The sequence below is a fragment of the Vicugna pacos genome, chromosome 1, assembly GCF_048564905.1.
Source record: "Vicugna pacos chromosome 1, VicPac4, whole genome shotgun sequence".
Classification (NCBI taxonomy): domain Eukaryota; kingdom Metazoa; phylum Chordata; class Mammalia; order Artiodactyla; family Camelidae; genus Vicugna; species Vicugna pacos.
The window spans coordinates 44,115,053-44,131,645 of NC_132987.1; the positions used below are offsets into that span (position 1 = coordinate 44,115,053).

The window sequence follows — 16,593 nt, forward strand, 5'->3', positions numbered from 1 at the left end:
CAGCTGTTATTTCTTTGGGTACTTTTTCATTCCTGCCCATTTTCTCCTATCCTGGGACTCTGATTACATGAATGCTAGATCTGTTGTCATAGTCTCACAGGTCCTTGAGGATCTGTTCTTTTTTTTTTCAGTCTATTTTTCTGTTGTTTCAGTTGGATCATTTCTGTTGTCTTAACTTCATTTCATTGATTCTTTCCTCTTTGCCTGTCATTCTGCTGTTGAGCCCCTCAATTGAGTATTAAATTTTGGTTATTTGCACTTTGCAATTCCAAAATTTCTATTTGGTTCTTCTTGTGTCTTCTATTTTGTTTGCTGAGACTCTCCATATTCCTGGAAGTAGAAGCCCTGTATCATGGCTTTTAATAAATGATTTCTGACTTCTGTTCCTCAGGGAGATGTACTTTTGATTTTTGTCAAAAGGAGGTAATTAGGGTTATTTATTTATTTTTTAACGGAGGCACTGGGGATTGAACCAGGACCTCGTGCATGTTAAGCATGTGCTCTACCTCTGAGCTATACCCTCCCCCCAGGAAAATGTACTTTTATTTCTTTTTTTTTAATTTTTAAATTTTTTAAACATTTTCTATCGATTTATAATCATTTTACAATGTTGTGTCAAATTCCAGTGTAGAGCACAATTTTTCAGTTATACATGAACATATATATATATATATATATTCATGTACTTTTATTTCTTGAATCAGTTTTCCCAGTTGTGTCTAAAAATCATCATCAATATGATGAAGTGTATCACTGTGAAGCTGAAGGGGGTCTTCTCTCCATAAGAGATCAGGAAGGTAATTCCTTTCAATTCAATAAGAAAAAAGCCTAACTCCATGCTATCTCTAGGTTAGGCGCTCTAACGTAAGTCCGTATTCATCTTTGCACCAGGCACTTCATGTTCTTCTCTAGAACCTCTTCTCTAGCATAAAGCCATTTCAGCAGAGTGCACATTCATTTTACACACAGTTTCAATGAGGCGAAGAGATATGGGCATGCTGGTGTTCATGGCATTTGTGTGTGTTTTAGATTACAGTCTTGTTCCCTCCTCCACATGCACTATTTTAAGAAAGTCATAATCAGAATTACAAACAACCCATACCTTCCTTTGGGGCTGCATGGAAAGGCACTTTTATTTTTGCCCTTCTCCAAAAGATGAAAGGTATAATGAGTACACTATAAATGATTAAATGAGCTACAAGTCAGCTGCTCCAAACTCTGTATTAATCCCACTTTCAAAACAGAATGGAAGATAGCCTATGGTTCATTTAGCTACCAAGTGGTATAAGCTGTTATTTTGTTATTCTCCAAAATTATAAAGAAGTACAAAACTTAATGTATATAATACATGCAGTAAAATGCTGGGCTGCCAAGCAGAAGAGATACTTAGGTAATTTAAAGAGAGTAACTTTTAGAGTGAACAGCGAACTCACTCTTCATTTCAAAATGAAATTGAGATACATGCTCCCCTCCCTTGCATGAGAATATTTCACTGAACTTCTGAAAGATGCATTTTGAAAGTCTTTTATAGAGATCAAAACACTAATAGGTTTGGCGTAAGATGAGCATTTCCAATTTATGTTGTAGTCAACTCCCTGTATTCACTCACTAGTGGGACAGGCAGGGAGGGCTCCCAGGAAGTGAAGGAGTAACAGTATGCTGTCCAGTCCCAGCCGAAAGGTCTGTGTGCTGGGATGTAAGACAGGGAGGGGTTATAGTAATAAGTGTTTCTGAAATTGTGTTTTCATTGAAATCCTGGTGCATTTCAGAGCGCTCATTCAGGTAATAGACCAGAGAATGACCCTTAGAGCAACCATAAATACACTACAGGAATGACCTGACTTCCAAGCTGTTTTCTTAAAGTTCTGATGTTGCAGGAAGAAGGAAGATGGTGAGCTATCAAAGCAAGCTAAACACAGTACATCTGTAAAGGGAGGAATGTGAGGAAGGACAGTAAGAGGGCATGACCCAGGGGAGGGTGGGTGCCAGGGTTCAGATTTGGTTAGGAAGCTGCTGCAAAGCAGTCTGGGTAAGTCGCCAGCCTGGCCTCTGAGCTATGATCTAGAGATAGACAGATGCCTGCGATAGCCCCTGATGCTCCTGTCCCACTCACTGCTGAGAAACAGACTTAAAGGTTGTCTTGTTGGTTGTCCTATAGGATCTGAGCTTGGGTCAGGCAATGTTCGTTGTGTCACTGATTTTCAGTAGCTGTATTTGGTTTAGCTTAAATATTCTAACTAATGACTAGGAACAGAGCCTTTGTCCCAAACAAATCTGATTCAAAACCAAATGTTGTCACTACGGACTTGGGCTTGTTTCCTTGTTAATTCTACAAAGCACTTTTTCCTCATCTTTCAAAGTAAAGATGATGATGTCTTTCTCCTAGGATGTTGCAGTCATTAAATGCAATAACTTCTTGAAGGGCTTGGCATATACTTAGTGATAAATAGTCATCATTGATGATATTTGTAGTCATCATATTTAAAATTTTTCCATCACATTATTAACATAATTATTTACCAGAAATAAATTTTTCTGTAGCTTGTTTCCATTGTGATAGTTATTTAAAAGCAAGGTTCGAACAGACTAACGTACTTTGATCAATTGTTGGACATCGTGGTATTTTATTAGGTACGTGAGCACCTAATAAATGGCTCATTAGCTTTGTCTACCTCTTGAAAAGCTCCTGGCTAAAAAGGCAAAGCTCCTGGATTCATGCTCCCTAGATGAGGGCCATGCTAGATCTGACATCTGCACAGAAATGCTTCTGCTGCAGAAATTTCCAGCCAAATCATCAATGTTTTGGAATACTTTCCACCAACAAAGTATATAAAAGAGGTATTTCCAGTTCTGGAGGAAAGGCCAAATACAGGTAGAAAGTCAGTGATTAGAAAATGCACCTGTTGAAAATGTTTAACAAATTACCCATATACTTTTTCCTTTCAGTCAGAGGAGAAAAATGTTGTTTGGTTTAAGTGATGACTGAAATTCACCATCTATGTGGAGTGCTGTGTTGTGGGCGGGGGAGATGGCCAGAACCTAGGCTTTCCGTTTTCTCCACATGTCGGACTAAACGTGGCTTTGCTGTGCATTTGTGGATGAGGTCCTCCCTCCAGGTGTGGCTACCCCGGGGCTCAGCCTCTGCCCACAATCAGGAGGTTCTGCCAGGGCTTCGGTGGAGGCTCCCCCACTACAATTGCTGGCTTAGACACCTTCTGGCAGACTCATTCATCCCGGGAACCGTAATGATTCATCCCAGGCACCTGGCCTCTTCAGCGCCTTGGGCCTTGCCTCCCTCCCTCCTCAGCACGGTCAGCAACAAGAGAGCTTAGGTTTCTGTACATGATCTGCATTACGCTGTGGACAGAACTGCTTAGCGGTGCTTGGAGCGCACACTGTAAAAGGAATCTGGGAATATGCTAATGAGGAAGTCCAGAACCAGAAGCGGAGAAGATTCACAATCAAATTGCAATAAATCTGTGAAGACTCCTTAAAGAACAAAACACACAGGAAAAGCCTGATTGCTTTGCAAATGAGTGGTACAGTTGCTGAATCACTGAAAAGACAGCAGGACTTTCAGAGTGGCACGACTGCATGCCCCAGCCCCATTAGTCAGCCCAAATGACTGGCCAGTGAATGACAGTGCCACATGTGTGATCTCTCTCCACAGAGTCCCTGGAAGGACTCAGGTTGGAATGCTGATGCGGAAAGTAAAATGTTCCAGTTTTCTCTTCCCTCTCCTCTTCAACCAGTGGCCCCTGCCAGGCCCCCGAATTTGTACTCGCCCCTGTTTGCTCTGCCTACATCAACAGCCTCGAACAGAACAGAGTTGCTAAGTGATGTACAATTCTCATTTTTATCTTAAAAGACCAAATTAGTATATCAATGGATGTCATTTCTGTGTAATAACAAGTATGATTTGTAAGTTAAGATTTCGAGATAAAAAGGAGCGCAGAAAGCTAAATAATTTTGAATAAATTCACATGATGGTTTAAAGATACCCACCTAAACTTCATTAGTTGGATTCATTAAGGATTATGATGTACTGTGTTATATTTTAATATTTGATGAAATTTTAAGGTAGCATTTCTTCTCATGAAAATTCATAGGATCATGATTATATGCTAAAGTGTTTCACTCATTACCTTTAAAGTAACAAAGCTTCATTTCTCCTTATTTAGTCTCAAACCAGAGATCCAGAGGCATATCAGAAGACAATACTTTATGTCATACCAGATTAAATTTTGATCTCTGCAGTGTGAAATTTAGACCTTGTAAATGAAGAACCCGTAAGTTCGTCTTCTGAGTTGTAGACAGTGTTGCTTAAATGTTCCTCTAAACTGAGTCTTTGGTGAGAAGAAATAAGAATGTTCCAACTTAACAGTTGGCACATTTTTTTTTTTAAAGCCTCCTTTTCTTTTTTTTTTTTTTTGAAGATTCCTTTTCCTATTTGTCTTCAGGCCTAGCTCATAGCGCTTTAATGGGCCTTAGGATTCAATGCTAAGTAACACAAAATCATAGACTCTGAAGATGGTAAAGGTGTGAACATACTGTATTTCTCAGTAGGTTGTGTCTTGCCCAAGGTACCATCAGTGGGAGCTGAGTTCATGGTCAAGGGTTTGCAGATTTAGGCTCTGTATTCTTTCTGGTTATAGATGGAAAACTATGGAACAGAGGAGGAGGATCCTATAAGGGTGGATTACAAAGGTAGACTAAACCAAAAATTCCTTAGAGATTGGTTCAGATTGAAAGAACTTTACTTTGAGATTGAAGACAGACAAACTGGGCTAGTTGCTGGACAAATTCCACTTTGGTTGGAGGTCACCGTAATTCCCCATTTGGCGTCTCTCCTGAATGCTCAGCCATACGTAAAACAATGCTGGTCAGTCAGACTTTGTCTAGTTGCACAAGAAAGAGATTAGGCTCTAAGGCCAAGTCAGTTCTTGGTTCCACCACTTACTGGCTGTGTGACTTCAGGATAACTATTACACTTCTCTGTTTAATAAATTATACTTTTTACCCTATGTAAGGATTAGTGAGTGGATATATGCAAAGTGAATAGGAGTGTTGGCCCATATTAAGAGCTCAGTAAACAATAACTCTTATTCTTTCATTTTGGTGGTCTGGCTTTCAAAAGATCCATTTATTCGGAGCTGGGAGGGGATTTTGAATCTGCTAGTTCAATTTCTTCATTTAACAGATGAGAAAACAGAGGCCCAGAGAAAAGAAGGGGCTTCTGAGCTAATTTGCGACAGACCCAGGCCTCTGAATTGCCAGTTCGTGGTGCTTTTTACTGTACTAGCCTCCCTGTAAATAAGCCTTGTTCTTCTTATGAATAGAAGAGGATCTCACCACTTCTTACATCCTTTGCTGATATCTGGGTTCTAGGTTCAAGCAACCATCATTACTCTCCTGTATAATTGCAATAACCTCCTAAATCGTCTCCTTGATTCTGCCCTTGCCCCCCTTAAATCTGTTCTCAGCGCAGCAGCTTAGAGCATTTTTATTTTTCTGTTGAACAAGCATTATATCCTCTCCTCTCTCACTTCATCTCCTACTGCTCTTATTCCTTCTACTCCAGTCCCTTTGCCCTCCTTGCAAACCCTTGTACATGCCAGGCACTCTCCAATCTCAGGGTTTTGCATTTGCTGTCTCATTTACTTGGAATGCTTCTCACCAGATATTTGCATAGTTTGCATTTCTTTCAGATTTTTGTTCAGTTGTCACTTCAGTGAATCCTGCATGACTGTTCTGTCGCACCTGCAGTCATCTGGTACTTTCTGTGTTCCTTTCCTGCTTTCTCCACCTATGGCATTTATTACTTGTAGTCCATATTTCTTTAGGTAGTTTACTGACTGCTTTTCTCTAGCAGAATGCAAATGTCACGAGAGTGCTGCTTTTTCATGACTATGTCTCCAGTGTCTAGAAGAGTGTCCGCCCAGGCACTTGAATGCATGAATGAGCAGTGTGATTAGAGAACTTGCGGGATGTTCAAAAGGGTGTGTTTTCTCAGGAAGTTTTGTTACAGACTAAAGCTAAGAAAAGTGTGATGCTCTTATTTAAAGAATCCTGCTGTGGCCTGCGACTTTCCAACACAAAAAATTTAACCCTCTTGGAGGACATAATCTGCTTATATGTGGATTTGCACAGCTAAACCAACATACGTATATCTTTCTTGAATTAATTACTGGAGAGGAAATACTCTAAAGCCAAAGCAAAACAAGAGCCACCTTCCTAAAACTCTATACAGAATACACAGTACTTTTAGTTCTGGTGATTTAGGAAAAAAAACCACAATTGTCTCATTCTTTCTCTTTCTGGGTTCTTAGAGAAATCTCAAAGATAACAAAATATAGACAGGAGGTCAGCACTCATGAATCAGATTTCATCTTGATAGGCTTTTTATAGACCTATAACAAAGTGGAGCCCTGAAAATTGTGTTAGGTAATGGGGATTCTGACAGACCCTTTAACTTCGTGGAACTAGGAGGTGCTGCTATAATTCTGCTGCTTCAGATGAAAATTTCAAGTGTTTTCATTAGGTACAACAGCTGTTTCTATTACAGATAACAGATCTCAGAGGTGGCGATGCTGATATCAACTTCTAGTGGGCTCAGAACACAGTGTAGCTTGTACAATTAGCTTTTTTTTTTAATTATTTTTTTTCTGCACACGCAAATTAACTCTATAGCAGTAAAAGGAAATTACTTACTTGCTACCGGAATTGTCTGAAAGTGATACGATCATGCTTTGTAGAGTCACATTAACCAAATTAAAAGCCCTTGGGAAAAATTTGGCACCCTTTTCCTTCCCATTCACATCTTCCTAAAGACCTCTCAGGAGCCTCCATTTAGAAAGCTAGGATCATTACCAGGGCTTTTAATTTGGAAAGACTGGCTGCTCACCAGTGAATCTTTCTGGATACCCAGTGGTTGGGTGGAGTGGCTCCACAGTGTTCCAGTCTCGGAGGTCTTGACTTGCCTATTCTCCTGACTCCTTCTTGCTTACAGGTATGTTTTCCAGCCTGGGTCACAGCTCTGCTAAAGCTTGTCTTCAAGATGGATGCTATCACTGCATTCTCTCCACAAAGGCACACATCACTTCTCCTTGGAGAAGTGGGATCTGTTTTTCCAACCCTGTGACTCTGGGCTGCCCGTGACTGCTTTGACCGATAGAATATGGTGGAAGTTGCTATGCTGGTCTGGGCCTAGTGTTTTAGAGGACTAATGGTGTTTACTTCCCTTCTCTTGAGATACTTCCTCTTGAAAGTCTGCTGTCATGCTGTTTAAAGCCTAATTCACACGGAGAGGCTACATTTAGGCACACCAGTCAACTGTCTCAGCTGACTAGAATCAACTGTCAACCACATGAGTGAGCCATCTTAGAGTCCAGTACATTTTAGCGTTCAGGTGACTCCAACCCCAAGCACAGAATCCATCTGACTGAACTGCATGACAGACCCTGAGCAAGAACTGCCTAGCCGAGTGGAGTCAACCCATAGAACTGTGAGACAATACTGCATTGTTCTAAACCACCGTACTTGGGATGGTTTTTAACACAGTAATAGATAACTGTAATAAGGGCTAAGTGGGAAAGCCCAGGTGACGTGCACCTATGAATGTGGGCATCAAAACACTAGCTTAGGGTGAGGTGGAATTGGTGGCTGTCTACCAAGTGCAGGCATAGACAAATGCCACTCTCCCACCTTTTTTGCTAGTCCTTGGAATTTCATAACTGGACTATTCTATTATCTCTTGGATTTGTAAATATATATACTATACAAATGCAGATATTTCTGGGAGGGATAATGCTGTAAACAGGGTACAAAGGTACAACAAATTTTTTTGTGTGTGTAGGGTCAAATAGTCAATATTTTAGGTTTTGTGAGCTGTATGGTCTTTGTGGCAATGACTCAACTTGGCCAAGGTGACATAGATGGTACTTAAATGAATGGTATGACTGTGTGCAATAAAGTTGATTTACAACAATAGATGATTGGCTGGTTTTGACCTGTGGGCTATAGTTTGCTGACCCCTGTGCTAAACAATTATCACTATAGTCAGTAGAGATGTTTAATTACATTGCTCGACTCTATGAACATTGAATTTGGTTTGGCTCTCACTCCAATTCCTCTTGCCATACCTTCTTAGTCCCCTTTGTAGAGGTCTCCTAAGTTTGAAATGTCCTCCTCAAGGCTCTCTTCTATTCTTTTTCCGTGTTCTTTCTCAGCCTTGTTACCCATTCAAATGATTTCAGTTACCACCAATTTTCCAATGACTAAGAAATGTCTATCTCTATTCAGTCTTTTATCCAGAACTCCAGACTCCTGTACTTCCCCTTGGATATCTTGCCAGCACCCTAAGTTCAATGTACTTTTGTGCAGTAATTAGCCTGTTGTCTCAACTCCAAACCCACCCTTTTATAATTAGCTCTTTGATGCTGGGGTTTAAAGACTGCAAACTCCATTTCTGTTTTGCCAGCTCTTTGTCAGTAAGGGGCGATAGAGGGACATTGCAAAACCAAAGGAGAACAGAGAGACTTGCTACTTCCTGTTTATTTGTTGCGGACTTCTTGTCGGCTTGGGGTTCCTATAAGCATCTATTCAGCAAAGCTTCTTTGCTCCAGAAACATATATTCTTTTCTGTAGTAGCAGTTGAATCTAGTTTTTCCAAAAGTTGCCAAATTACCTCCATTAAAACAGCCATCATTCTCTCCCCATCAGCAGCAGTGGGTTACTGCCCCCCCTCTTCAGAAGTCTGGGTCTCAGTCCTTCGTGACCCTTCCTCTGGGCTCAGAGACACTAGCACCAGCTAAACAGCGCCTCCTAGTAGGAGATTTGAGTTTTGGCCCAGCTGGGTCCCTGCTTCAATTTTGTAAGTTTTAGTAATTGCAGCCTCTTCTCTTTGATTCCCCAACCTTAAGGGGTGATAGCTGCTTCCTTTAATTCCTTCCTTTGTGATAAATTATTGTTGTCCTTTGCTTTTTCAGCTACCTATTTCATACCCAGTTACCCATTCTTTATATTAAATTCCCTTTCAAATATCTGGCACGATTTTGCCTTCTGACTGGACTCTGAGTTTATGTTCTCAGGCAAAACCTGCTTCTCTGAAGTGCTTCCTTCCTTCCTTTGTGCCAGCAGACCACTCCCCGTTCCTGCCCTAGTAGCTCAAGCCCAGTGTCTGGGCATCATTCTAACTTTGTCTATTCTCTGAGCTCCCATATGCAATCAGTGAATATGGCCTGCAGAGTCGGCTTCCTGGATATTTCTCGTATCTGTCTTCTCTCCATCCCTACACCCACCACTGTCGATCAGGCCGCACCTGATGGCTGAATCCCCACGTTTCTGTAGCCCCTCCGTCTGTTCTTCCACTGCCACCCTACAGACGTCTCAAAAATGTTTACCGGATAAATGCTTTCTGAAACATTCCGAATCCTTAACATAATTTTTAAATCCTTCTGTGATTTGACTTCTCCTGCCTCTGCACTTCATTTTGAAATATGTTCCTTCTTCCTTTGTCAGTTTTTGAATTTGCCATGCTTTCTTTGCGTTCTTGGTGCAAACTTTTCCTCTGTGTGGAAATCTCCCTTTCCATCTGGATAACTACCACTGTCCTTTAAATGCTTTATAAATAGCACTTTCTCAGAGGTGGATTTTCTGACCTCTCACACAAGATTATATTCCTTTGTTTGTTCCCATAGGTCATTGAACATCCACTTTTTAAATATAACATTCAGTGAACTTGTAAGTAGCTGTTTGTTTAATAACTGACTTCTTTCCTAGATGGCAAGGTCTGTATAGGCAGAGGCAGTGTTTGTCTTGCCCAGCAGAGCACAATATCCTTAACACACAGTTCTTTCAGGCACAGTAGATATTTGACAAATATTTGCTGAGTTCAGTTGATTTCTGTTCTATACATTTATCACAGGGCTTCTGAATTGATTACAGAAGACACACATTTCTGCAGATGCATCAGAATCCCTCAAGGCTGACTTTACCTCTTAAATTGAAGGCTTCTTTGGTTTGTTCTCCTCACATCTCCTGACACCAGTTCTCCCTTTGTGGGTTCTTACCGGGGAGAAGACTGAGTGGGGAGTAGATTGATCAGAATTTGTCACCTTTAGCTGGACTGGAGACCCAACATTACTTCTTCCTACACTGTCAGAGGGCCCGGTGGCATCACACAAATCTGAGTACCTGGGTCCAGGTGCATCTCAGTGCGTGTTTTACTAAACTCAGGTGACCAATGAAGGTATGCTCCCCTACTTCTAACAACCGGTATGTTACTCCTCCACCCCAAACAAAATGTGCTAGTTTCTTTGTAGTTCCTTGAAATGTAGCCATTATTCCTCAAGCGACAGAATATGGGAAAAACATTGGGGAGCGGACTAAAACACTGATGAAAGGGCTTTAAAAAATCTGTAATAACCAATAATGCAGAAGCAGATAATGAAACCTGAATATGAAAATAAGCATGACAAGAGACCCATAAACTTATATGACCACAGTCAGGAAAGCAGCAGACCTGAGGGAACAGATGACATAAATCCATGTTTGATTTTGGCCACACTTCCAGGGAGAGAGCTGTGTTTATTTTAAAAAGAAAACAACAAAACAACCCAAAGATCTTGCTTTTCTTTTTATCTTCTAAACACATTTGACCCAAGTGGACATTTTCTTTGAGAAAAATATCTCTCTTTCCTTCAGCTGAAAGTTTTACCTTTTGAATTGTATTCCACACACGTTCTTTATCGTTTCTTCTTCCTTCAAGGGTGTCCATGGCATCTGCCATTAGTGACTGCAGCTGTGGCACCAAGATAAAAATTATCAGTGTGAAATTCACACAGAAATAACTTCTCTAAATACACAGATTAAAACCTAATTAAAAAATCATTTGTACGCTGATGATTTTATTACTCATCTTTCTGACAGTGAACACCACCACCTCATCTTTGCTTCAGTCATTACCGAGTATTATTGCAGATATAAAACATTGAAACAATGGAAAGATTCTTCTTGAAAATTTGTAGAAAACATATAGGTTTTAATGTAGTAAGTGTTGATGTTTTGTGAAAACAGATTTGGGTTGTAAAGAATGAAGGCGGTAGTTAATTCTCTCAGGAAATGGCATGTAGTACATGAACGCATTTGAGCATTTTCTCCTGAGGCTAATGTATCATAATTTAGGCATCTTGCAAAAGCTCACCAGAGGACCATACTAAAATTGTGTTGTTTTATTGCCTCTTAAAGGATCTAGCTCATTTAAGTTCTTTTCCTATTCTTTTCTTTACTAAAATTTCAAAATAACCAACTTTTCTTTCTAGGTTCCATTTCAAAGGCAAGTTTAAAAAATTCCACTCTTTGCCCCAAACTGCCATATTCCAATTTAAAATAATCCTATACAGGTGCTGCATATGTGCCTGCGAAGTAATGAAGCCACAGGAAGCCATGTGACAGTCAAAGCTAAAAAAGGAAGTTCTCTAAAAAAAAGGACAAACGCCATTTCGGTTCACCATGGCGTCAAACGTCATGAACTCTTAGATAATCTTTCTGTACTTTAGATATTGCACAGCTTAAGCAGAAGGGCAGAGAGTTGAGTCACTCAAAACTCTTCTATTGAGCAGTCACTGTTGATACAGCATCATAAAAGGTGTCTTGAGGATTTATTATCTAGGTTAACCCCTGCTTGGAAGTTGGAAAGTAAAATCTATTACTTAAGGCGATGAAATTTTGCAAGATACATGATTTTTAAATATTTGGTCTGCATGTATACATCCATACATGCTTTTTTTTTAGTAGGTGTATAAATCATGAAAATATCCCAAGAAATTCTATTTTCCAAGGTTTTGTAGTGGCATATTGTACTAACACGTTAGTAAGGGATGTCAGTGATGCTAGTTTGGTGTTCTTTGTGTATATTTAGAAATATAAGTATTTCCAGAAAAAAGAAAGCCACAGATGTGTGGTTAAGAAGACCTTAAGTGCAGAAAACTCCCCTGTATTTTTTGTTTAAATCTTGAATGTGCTTTTCAGAAAGACAGGATCAACATTATGCCAGCTTCTTAAATTAACATTTTCTTTGCTTCCTCTTATCTCAGAGGAGCATTAATCATCTAAAATTGTCTATAATATGCACTTTGAAAGCTCCACACTTACTGTACTCTTGAATACCTATGAATGGTAGGATAAACACTTAGCCTTTTAGAAAGCATTCTGTGCACACAACCATACAGGTTTAGAAAGTACTATTGGTAGCTTTGACTTAGTAATTCCATGATTAATAGACTTTTTTTTTTATAGCTTTAATGTTTAGTATGCATAGTTTTATTATTTGGTTACTCTGACAGTTTTACACATTAATTTTTAATATCAGTATTTATTTAATACACTTTTATAGGTTCAGATGAACATTATAAATGTTGGCAGTCCATTTCTTAATTAATTTGTTACAGCTTTAAAAGTTCAAAGAGGGCGGGTTCCTTTAGTTATCTTAAAATTACAGGTGATCATTTTTGGCTGTTCTCATCCTTGCTGCGTGAATTCAATTCAGGTCTATAATTAGTTTCAGCTACCTTCAATTAGAGCCTCAAATTAAAGAGCCCTTCCTAATAACACATTAAGATCTTTATATGGAGTAAATTTTACCCTTCCTTGAATGGCCAGTACACTGATTAGTAATTGTTTTTCAAATGAGGTACTACTGTTTCTCATATTAATTATGGTTATAATATACACATTTATTTGAAGATTTTTTTTTCTGTGTTTCCTGAGTTAACTAATCAATACAGTTAAAAAAAAACAAAACCAAAACACTGTTTGACGGACTACATTTCCCCTCAAATAAAACCACTCTCTTATCTAAATGTACTAGTGTGTGTGTTTTGGCATTACCAACATATCTGTGACACTAGAAGCAAATAAGAAAACACTAAACACAATTTCGTAAGATCAGTTTTCTATCCAGCAATTACTCTTTTTTTCCTCTTACTTTTCCATTGAAGAGAATCATACATTAATATATCTTCAAGTTAAAAAAACAATTTATAAAAATTTCACTTTACTTGAAACAAAAAGCCTGACTCAGAATATGAATAATCAGCCCTTTTCCATATTTTCATACATCACAAATGTCTTGCTCTAAAAAATGGAAACTAGTCAGGGTGAGCAAATAAAACACACACACACCTTTCTGTATTTTCCAGTTTCTCCATTAGAATGCTTCACGAGGCTTGAAGAGTTTGCCCTGGGACTACGTTTATTATCACATTCTTTTTCAGACCATATCACTCTTCTGTTGGCTCAGGGCCTGTGAAAGCCTTAAACAAAGAAAAACAAATGCTCACCAATTCCGCCTCCTGTTGACTGATGTCCTGTAGATAGGGAATGGTTGCTAGCTCCGCCATTGCTTGATTGATCACCTGGGACTGCTCCTTTACTCTCTGCAGCTGGCTGAGGAGGCTGGCGTATTGCAACTTCTCCATCACACCTGAGCACGCACGAAGACTGCTCTAGTCTCCCAGTAGAAGGAAATGTTTTAGAATAAAACCACAGAAATATCATCTCCCTGGGGATTGAAGTCAGGGCTTGTTGTAATATGTTTAGCTCCTTTGGAGTAACGGTAACTAGTGCAAATAAATGTTTTCCTGCTATCATTTTAGAGAATTGTCTGTACCCTTCCTTCAAACAGACAAATGTATATAAAAGGGAAAACTTTGCAGGACTGTTGAGAAGGGTTTGCAGGTGGCCCTGCATAAGGAATCTGGGATGAGAGAAAAAGAGGACTGAAATTGAACCTGAGCTCGACTCTTCCAGTGGGGAGCCCACAGAGCTGTGTCCATTTAGAAGACATTATCTATGTCATCAAGGCATCCTAAAAGTTAAGAGTTGTCTGTTGTCTTGTTGATTTAAAGGAAGATTTTTATGCAACTTGAATCTGAAAAACATTATACAAATTGAATTCTGTCTGCCCTCATGGCTTACATTAAACCTCCGGCTCTGCTTTTATCTTTAGTTCTCATTGGATGGCCGTGGACTCTGGTTCCTCTCCTTGTAGTATTGTAGTGCTTTATTCTGGCTCCTAGGACCATCTCAGCAACTGACACGATCCATCTTGAAGTAGACTGTTGTGTGCTTGTAAGGACCACCAACCCCTGTGAATCTGCTAGTATTTTGGGCTTTCTTAAAATGGGGCACACTTATAATCAAGGTGTCTCACCTATGTGTCTGCTAGTGCCAGCCGTAAAAGAGAACACATTACCTTCTCTAAAAAGTTTACTCCAAATCATACTGCTTCATAGGAGAGACAAAGTTTATCATAAAAGTCTCGCATTTCTATTTAGGAAAAAGTCCTTCTGACATAAGAACAGCTTTGGGTTTCTGTCATGTTTGGAGAATGATGGGAAATGGGAAGTCACAGGAGGATTTAGTTTGGCGATTGCATTCATTCCCAATCTTGGTGCTCAGAAGCAGAAGGCTGGATGAGCAACATCCCCTTATGGTGGGGTTCCTCCTGGACTACCTGCACCAGAATCATTAGGCTTGTCTGTTAACCAGGAAGAGTCCTGGACCTTACTCAGTGAGTCATAATCTCTTGGTATGTGGCCCTAGACATGTGAATGTTAGCTAGGTGCCCCCCAAAATATTCAAACATCTCAAACCGAATTTGGAGGACAAACCACTACCTTAAAGCTTAGTATCTGGCAAGGACTATTTTAGTTTGTGCATACTTATAAAGCAGATTTTTTCCCAGAAATTAGAAAAGGCAGACATAATTTTTCTTTCTTAAAATAGAACCTCTTCTAAAGAGAAAAATTATTAGAAACTAGCATTACTAAAGAACACCTGAATTTTAACTTAAATTTAGAAGGCAGTTCTTTCTGAAATGTCATCTGCATATCTTGATTGACACCAGTCTCTAGAAGTTGACACTCTTAGAACCTTGGTAATAAAGGAAGGTTGAGCACTGTTGCATCGTATTTGCTGTACTTCTCCCCTAATGTGTATCTGTGCCATTTGGCTAGTGTCATCTCTCTATCCCTGCTTGCTGATTTGTTCTTTTCGATTAATCATTTATCTGAAAACCTGTAAACCGATAGGAGCAATGATTGCAAATTGTGGATTTGGGGATCCATTTTCTGAATCGACAGAATAGCCAGCCTTCCCATTTAGTTTAAACATGTAACTAAACAGTGGGATCCTGTCAAAGAGAGGAAAGCAAGTTGCAGGAGAAACAGTTTTCTTTCTGAAGAAAAATTGCTTTCTTTGTCCTTCTTTAAAATAAACAATGGGGCTCGTTGTAGATGGTGCAGTGACTCAACTCCAAAGAGCAGAAACGGCTGCAGCCTACTCGGGAACATGGTCTATCAGTGTAATTTCCCAAAACATCAGGAAAATAAAAATAGTGGAAGGCGATGGTGCTTTGTTAGCTTGATTGTTGGATGCATAACAAAACAGGAAGTGCTCCACGTGGATATGATGACTAGGGAAAGAATCTAACTGACTGCTAATAGTCACCCCGCATCCTCCCCACCTCCTCTGTCCCAAGCCAACAGCAGTTTTTGGTTATCAGGAAGCTGTAGATTAATATTTTATGTATACAAGATGGGGGTTTTTGAGAGATAAAGTGAAAAAGAAATAAAGACGAACAAACGCCAGCAGGAGTGCTTTAATGCTCTTGCTTTATGGAAGTAATGAAAAATGAACGAATTAGCTTACATCGAATGCTTGTAAGGGCTAAATCTAAAGGGAAGTAGCCCTCTCATGGAGACATCAGGCGTGGTCACAGGGCTCCTGAGCTGCTGGGGAGGGTGTAGTAAAGTGGCCAAGATAGAAGCTAAGACCTCACACAGGTACAGTGAAAGTTAGGTAAATAGCAAGTTCACATGAAGGCTTCAGCCAGAGAATTGTCCAGATTTCATAGCAGGTACGAATAAATGTTTGGCAAGTAAGTTGCACAATCTCGTACTGCTGAAAAGCAGAGTTCAAGTATTTGGAGTGCATTTCCAATTGATATAACATATTAGAAACATTAATTGCAAAGAAAAGGGGTAGGAAACATATTATTGTTCATTCCAAATGTGCGTATGTAAACATTTTTTATGCTTCATTTGGAGGAAATTAAAAGTAAAATTAACGAGGTATTCCAAACATGGTCAGTTAGGGCGTTTTTTTGGCAAGTCAGCCTGTGAAGGCAGCTTCATGCATGGCAAGAGATTTTATTATTTTAACTCTTTAACATTTACCCCAGGAAGCACAGCACATAAGGTTTTAAACTGACAGCAGCCAATAAAGTTAATGAGTGGAAAAGCACAGTAGCATTTGGTAGCATGTGAAATAATTAGGACAAAAATCCAGAGAAGGAAAAATACCATTAGAGCAGAGCTACTGGTTGACTTGGGTTGCTGTTCAGTGGGATTAAAAGCCACTGGGTAGGAAGGGTGGGGGAGTATTTTAGATGACAACTCTTAAAGTGCTAGTATCATCCTTGTTTGGTCATGTGTGGTATGCCCAGCAAAGGAGTCTCTAAACGTAAGGAAGCTGGCGTCAGAATGTAAGGAGAATCACTGCCTGAGATGTCGAAACCTCCCTCATACTGGG

The 16,593-nt window shown here is 39.6% G+C and overlaps 1 protein-coding gene across 3 annotated transcripts in view; it reads right to left on the minus strand.

The window, feature by feature from the left end:
* The window catches only part of SPATA16 (spermatogenesis associated 16), a 203,246-nt gene that overhangs the window by 16,327 nt on the left and 170,326 nt on the right, over window positions 1-16,593 (minus strand). For 2 of the 3 annotated variants that reach the window (XM_006200791.3, XM_072961099.1), the window contains exons 9-10: window positions 13,341-13,505; window positions 10,718-10,801 (exon numbers count right to left, since the gene is read on the minus strand). In XM_006200791.3, coding sequence (XP_006200853.2) covers window positions 10,718-10,801; window positions 13,341-13,505 — 249 coding nt within the window. Of the gene's footprint in view, window positions 1-10,621; window positions 10,802-13,182; window positions 13,314-13,340; window positions 13,506-16,593 lie in introns of those variants that run through there. The other variant, XR_012072647.1, reaches the window with a different exon arrangement.